The sequence below is a fragment of the Taudactylus pleione genome, unplaced genomic scaffold (genome assembly GCF_031769625.1).
Source record: "Taudactylus pleione unplaced genomic scaffold, aTauple2 ptg000032l, whole genome shotgun sequence".
Taxonomy (NCBI): Eukaryota; Metazoa; Chordata; class Amphibia; order Anura; family Myobatrachidae; genus Taudactylus; species Taudactylus pleione.
Window position 1 is genome coordinate 42,790,766 of NW_028284434.1, and position 7,182 is coordinate 42,797,947.

Here is a 7,182-nt window from a genome sequence, read left to right on the forward strand (position 1 = left end):
TCATAAATGTCAGCTACCCTCACGCGGGCGCACAATAGAAATGACTCGTCACTCACTTCTCACCCAGCTTCCCAGAGCCGACCTCCCATCTCCGCCTCCTACCTACGTCGCGACCGGCCCATGCAATAAAGTTACCCAGTGCGGCGTGGCATGACGTCACACCACGTCGCTGAATGGGAGAGGCACTGTGGCATGTGAAGAGGACTGGGAAGCAGCCAGCACAGAAAAAGGAGTGAGGTAACTAAGGTAAGGGTCTGGGGTTGTTGGGGGGGAAAACAGCCTATTTTGTCAGTCCCAGGCCCCATATTTTTTGATGGAAGCCCTGACAATATGCTACAGGCATATTTTAGACTCAACATCAGGCCCATCTTATCTATAAACCCCAAACATAGTTGTATGCGTGAATGACAGGCCAGCTATTCTACGTAGATTGGTAGGAAACAAAGCTGATTGCTGATCACAGCAGTTTAATCTCTCTTAGAATCACAATGTGACTTCATTTAATCCATGTCCAGTCTGGAATGTATTGCACATAGAAAGTTACTGGCCGGATTAACGGTTGAGCACCAACAAAACCTTGTGTGAGATCACTCATTATCTAACTGATGTCCTATCTCCACGGCTTGCTGAGCATTCCAGAGCTCGGTATGGCAAATCTCCATTGTGTTTCAGTTAATCTCTCTCACGTGGCTGGCGGATGCACCCGACGGTATATGAGAGACTACAGTGAGGTACTGTCTACTAACCCGCTGAGCCACAGAGAAGATGGCATTAAAGGTGAGCAACAAAACATGTGCACTAACAAACAGGCGGCCTGCCTCTAATAACAAAATGTGAGTCCCTCTAGTTTGCAACATTTGGGAATTGTTTAAAAAATCCATGGAAGTAAGAAGCAGCATTCTTACAGGGCGGACAGTCAAATATGGGCTTTAAATTGGATAATTATTGAGTCTCAGGTACTGATCTGTGTTTGGATGTTATCATATGGTGTTAAACTTGCAAATATTTTATTTAAAAAAAGGTAGCCACACATGGGGTGATTTTATAGAGTGAGTAAATGCAAAATATATAAAAATGTTTGCTGTGTAAATATACTGTATATATTTTTAGCTACTGAATATTCAAACTATAGTCTGCTTCTTTAAAGATATCTCTAAGCAGCTCAAAACTGCTGGTAAAATTGTTTCTCTGCTTTGTTCTACTCTTTCTAAATAACGGTTATCAGTGATGACTTCTGTTCAATACATCTTCATTTATGTAATTTACATTTCTACATATCCTGCCTGTATGAATTCCATAAATGTGTTTGTTTTTGGTTAGCCGCTCATTAAAATGAATGGTCAATAGTTGCTAAAATTGTGGTCTTACATTTGGCCCTTCAGTTTTGTTTGTATAATTTTTTTGCTAAATAAGTACAGTATCTTGTCAGTAATGTTTTTATCATTCTATGGTAATTAAATATCTTATGGTATCTTTACCATTATTTGCTACATATTTGTGTTTTAAGAAAAGTGCCAATTTATCACCTTCTGAAGCAAAGTCTATCTTAAGTCACGTCCAAATCAAAAACAGTATTATTGGCGCCAGACACACAAGTGTGTATACTGTATACTAATTCTTAATGATACTGTATACAGCAGTAGAATAGCGAAACCCTGAAGCTGTTGGTAGCAAATACTTACGTCACATTACTTTATTTGTACACAATATAATAGTGTAACAAAATGTTATACTGTATGCACAAAAAAGAATGTTATTAGTCAAGTATAATTAATAATTAAGTTAATAAAAGTCACATTTTCCCTATCAAATGTAATTAAATGTAAACACTCCCCTTTCATTGTTGATGCCTTTAAAAGTTCAATAGATGTCTCCTTTCCTGCAGTAGTCCAAATACAAATTTAAAATAAGTAATGTAAATAGATATTCGTGACTTGATATAATATAGCCAGGACCGCAGGCCTGGCGACAGGGGGAGACTAAAGGGACAACTGTACCTGGCCCCGAGGTCCAGAGGCGCACAAAACGGGGCAGCGGATGGCGGACTCACTGTTCCAGCCGGTGGGCCGCGGCCGCTGCGACCCATAGCTACCAGCCAGCCCTAGCTCCCTTGTAGCCTGGCCCGGGCAGCACTGGGCTCTTCCAGGTGGCTCAGCTGCGGCCCAGGCTAGGCATGACCTTTAAGGCTGCATGCAACGTGGCGGCGTGACATCATAGAACTCATCTCTCCCACCACCTTCTCCCCCCCCCGCCATGCTAGTCTGACAGGCCAAAACAAGTGTGAAAACTGTTCTGACATGCCTCTGAGTTTTTTTATGGGGTCCCCACAAACTAGTCTATGTCACTTGGATGCCCAATGTTTTTTTGTATTGCCTTCTCTTGATTCTTTCCTTATCTATATACTGGTTTGTCTGAAATAAGGGACTTCTGAAGAAATTGAGCCTCCCTAGGCAGACAGTGAGCGGCTTTCTGTGGGACTTCTGTGCAGGAACTTGGTGGAGGTGGAACTAGGTCCACCTACCATTAGAGGTGACGGAACTCAGTTCCACCCCGTTCCTGCCCACTTTAACCCCTGCTCACTGGACGCTACACTATTTCCAGGAAATTCCAGTACACAACAGTCACTGCCCTCTTAACAGCATTGTATGCAAAGGCTGAGCTCTGTATTTGTCTGGAAATGTATTGGTATTAACACAGAGGTTTGACCACAGGTGACATACAGTAATTAGTACCTCAGTCAATTTGATTAACCCACCTGGGCTCAACCATGGATATCTCTAATACCTGAACTGTTGGGGTGCCTTGAGGACTGTGTTTGGGAACCTCTGTATTAACATTTATGGAATGTTAAAGCCTTTTCTTTGATTTTTGTCGACCAATACCCCTTTACAAAGAAATTAAAGAAAGGATTGCAGCAATACGAGAAACTACAAAGCACTGACACATTCCTGAGCTTTGCATGGCTGGCGCTTTAGCAAATCAAGGCATTATCTGCGCAAGAGCTGACAGAGCGCTTTAAATACTTGAATGCTTTCGTGTCAGTGGACATGGAAAGAGGGAGCCAGCAATTCACAGGTGCTGAATTTCTATGTAAAAGATTAGAAAATCTTTACACCATTACTGCTGGCCCTTCATTTAAAGTCCCTGTCTGCTCCAATCAACCATATCAATGGCTGCTGGGAAATCTAGCCTAACATTGCGCTGAATCCCCCCACTGCACTAACAAGTATTCCAGACAGACCGCATTCATTACAGTCAAGAATGTACAGATATAGGAAAGATGTACAGATCACAGCTGAGGTTCAAGTGTTACAAAAATGCCCTTTGACACCAATAGTCACCTCCAGATTTCAAAAGAACTTTATAACCTTTTAGATTTTTTTTATACTTTTTTTTAACTAAAGTCACTTTTGGGATGTTTTGGGTTATGCTGTAGTGATGAAACACAAATAAAACTACATTTACTTTAGAGATGAATTCAGAGTTACACATAAAGCAGTGCCGCAACCTGGCTTTAATGCGCCCAGTTCAGCCCCGCCCCTTTTGTGCAAGACGTCATGACATTGCACATACAGGACGGGGTCAGCTCAGGACGTTACGGGCAACACAGCCGCAGCGTTACTGGCTGTAGGGTCCCGGTCTGGTCACCCTGCTAGCCAGAAGCAAGGGCCATGGGGCAATGATGGTGCTGCCCACAAAGCCCTGTGCTCTGTGCAGCGACACTGGTCACACAGGTAGTTACGTCCCTGACATAAAGCAACTGCACTTAGAAATAAATGCTGATTACTGCCTGTATTCACAGTCGGCCGCATCTAGGCAACGGCACCACCCAAGTCCACCCTCTGCAGAAAGGTGTCATCATCAGCAGGGGGGCCTAGAGGGAAGGTGGGAGGGTACCGATTAACCGGGCTCTTGTCTTTTTGGAGGAGCCCTGCCACACCTCCCTAATTTGGCCATGCACCCCAGTACCCAGGCCCCATTCATCTCCCGGGGGCCCTGATCATCAGCACATGTTTGCACTCTGGTGCAACAGATATGAATGAAGGCTGACGAAACTTTTCCTACGTGTGAACTCAGTAACACCCACTCAGTCACAAATGGAAGCCCAACTAATATCCATATGACTCTGAAAGGCCCATAACTGCCCTAAGTTGCGTATGCAGGCCCTGACGGAATGGGATCGAAATGCCCGCAGTTCAAATCCCGACAGCGGATCCCCGACATGAGGAGATCCTGACTGGGGTAGGTAAGTATACTAACCCTCCCCTGTTCCCCCCCTAACCCTCCCCTAGTGCCTAACTCTCACCTCCTCCCCAGATGTGCCTAAACATAACTATCCCGGGGGGGTGGCTAAACCTACCCTCCCCCCGGTGGTGCCTAACCTTAATCTCCCCCCCCAAACCTAACGCTAACCCTGCAAGACTCCCTAATACTAGCCCTCTTCCCTGCGGCTAACGCTAAGGCAGGCTTGCTACTCTCCCGATTTGGTCGGGAGCCTCCCCAATATCGGGTGCGGCGGGGTCATGATGACGCGATCGTGCGGTCACGCCCCTGGCCCCACCCCCAAAATGTCATCATAGTCCGGCCACGCCCCCCTCAGAATGCAGGCATTCAGCTCCCTCCCGGAAGGTAGTATGCGCTAAGGGCGCCCCGGACTTACCTTTGTTCGGGCTGGCGTCCTCGGCGTTCTGGCGTCAGGATTAAAATAGGTGTCAGTATTTGACCTATGTTACATCCCTTGCCGGGATTCGGCAACCGGTCTCATCACTACATCCTGGCCCTGACACATGCTCAGTTTGTTAATAATAATTACCTCTGTCTGCAGTTGGAATTGCCTTTACCTCTGAATCAGCCCCTTAGGATTAGTGCAGCACTGAAAGAGTATGGAATGCTTGTTTACATTCACACATATCATGCAAAGGTATTTCATAATAATATTTTTTAAGTTATCAAATGCACTTGCTAGCTTAGTATTAATATCTAATATTATAATAACAAATGTGCCTATCTTGTGATCCTATCATAGGTACATTTTTGTTACTGAGTAAACATCAAAAAAGATGTCCTGTGGGAAATTGTTTAATATGTGTAGTTGTCCACTCTGATTATGTACTATACTGCTTTATTTATTTTCTCTTCCAACAGTTTGAAGCATCCTGTCCTCAGGGTTTCTGCCCTGGATGGAGTGTGATTGTGAAGGGAGAGACTAGTTCCAGTGAGAACGAGTAAGGGAATTATGTGTGATCCTCATACGTTTTGGAATATGACTATATGATAGTAAAGTATATTGTACAGAAAAGCCATTAGGGTTTTTTAACATTCTGAGTCACTGACCAGAGAATTATAAAAAAAAAACAGAAGTCTAGATTTACACTCATGTTCCCTTTATGGTCTAACAGCTTTGAAATCAACTTCCTCACTGATTCAGGAGACCAGATTGCTTTCCATTTCAATCCTCGCTTCTCTGAGAGCAGTATTGTCTGCAATTCTTTCTTATCAAGCCACTGGGGGCACGAGGAACGGACAGATACTTTTCCCATGGAAGCCAATGAGCCTTTCCAGGTAGGACTTAGCAATACATTCCAGTGACTTGTCAGAGGCTTTCCTTATCCACAAAAACATCTATAATGGGTGCAGGGTGTGTAGTGCACAGGGGCCCTTGAGTCAAGTGGGGACCACACCCCTCACCCTGCACCAACATAGAATAAACTCACCTTTCTGTCAAGGCTGCTGAAATCACTGGAAAAATAGCACTGGTGGCATTTATTCCAAAATTGGTTTTATTTTAGTAATTCTTTCCCTTATAATATACTATGGTGACTATGTATTAAGCTTTAGAAAGAGATAAAATAGGCAAAGATAAAGTACCAGCCAATCAGCTCCTGTCACTTTAAGGGCTGTGTTTGAAAAATGACAGGAGCTGATTGGTTGGTACTTTATCTCCATCCATGTTATCTCTCTTCAAGGCTTAGTACATAGACCCATATATTAGCCTATATTCACTACTTTGCCAAGTACGTTATGTTCCTGGATATGTCACTGTGGCAAATGCTGGCACTATGGGCCTGATTCAGACCCAATCACAAGCGCTATGCGCTCGCAAGTGGGTAGATGGCTGGGCAGTGCGCACGCGCAAGCCCCGTAGCGAGAGATAAATTCTCTCGCTCCGGGGCTCGCTAAAAACGGGGCGGCTGAAGATGTTGATCGACAGCTCGCCCCGTTTTGTAGGCGGGGGGGTGGCTGGACAAATGGAGGCTTTCCGGAAGGAACACCTGCCGTTTGGGGGCGGCTCTACTGACATCACACGTGAAGCTCACTGGGGCTTGCGGCAGACAAGACCCTACCACAATGGTCTCGTCGCGAGTCCGATGGTCGAGACCATCGCGCCCATCACCTGGCTGCCTGCTAAAGCTGTGGGTGGTCACCCACAGCTTAGCGAGCGGCCAAGAGGCCGGACAAAAAAAGAAAAGCGGCCACCCTGATTCAGAGCGAGCACTCGATTTTTGCAAGTGCCTCTGAATCAGGCCCTATGTTTATTATTATTATTATCTATTATATAATATAACTAATTTCTGCGATCTCCCATTACTTTTAGATTGAAATCTACTCAGACAGGGAGAATTTCCAGGTGTATATAGATGACAGCAAGATCATCCAGTACAGGCACCGTATGAAGCAGTTTCCTGCCATCACCAAATTGCAGGTCCTGAATGACATCAATATTTCTTCTGTGGAGATCTCAAGACGAGAGATGTACGAGTAGAGTGTGACCTGCTCTATCTCTAGATCTAACCCCTTCCACCAACTTACTGTAAAATGGCTTTAAACTCCATTCTCTGTCCATGCCTCCCAAAAGGTGTCAATGATAATGATGATGATGCAACTGAAGATAATAAATACATATGTTAGTAGCAACACAGGTGTCATTATTATCTGATGGGCTGATAATGCAAATTAATATAAAGAAGTGATTTTACAAGCAATTTACACCTCCCCTCAGTGTTACTTGAAATGAGTGCATGATGTGCGGCCATACCCCCTTTTCATGTGCGCGCCCAAGGAGAGAGAGGGGGACGTATGATAGAGACAGTTGGGGACAGAGATGAAAGAAAGAGAGAGGGACATATGATAGATATAGTTGGGGACAGAGATTAAAGAGAGAGGGACATATTATAGAGATAG

At 44.6% G+C, this 7,182-nt stretch overlaps 1 protein-coding gene across 1 annotated transcript; it reads left to right on the plus strand.

The window, feature by feature from the left end:
* Positions 1-689: 689 nt before the first annotated feature.
* GRIFIN (galectin-related inter-fiber protein) lies at positions 690-6,908 on the plus strand. Its single transcript, XM_088451890.1, has 4 exons — positions 690-777; positions 5,146-5,225; positions 5,400-5,562; positions 6,596-6,908. Exons 1-4 carry the CDS (start codon positions 766-768, stop codon positions 6,761-6,763), a joined length of 423 nt encoding a protein of 140 aa, XP_088308016.1. The 5' UTR covers positions 690-765; the 3' UTR covers positions 6,764-6,908.
* Positions 6,909-7,182: the final 274 nt, after the last annotated feature.

Excerpts from the sequence above, each read along its gene's own strand:
- GRIFIN (XM_088451890.1), top strand. Across the intron at positions 5,226-5,399 it reads ACTAGTTCCAGTGAGAACGA|CTTTGAAATCAACTTCCTCA; the intron begins GTAAGGGAATTA and ends ATGGTCTAACAG. Across the intron at positions 5,563-6,595 it reads AAGCCAATGAGCCTTTCCAG|ATTGAAATCTACTCAGACAG; the intron begins GTAGGACTTAGC and ends CATTACTTTTAG.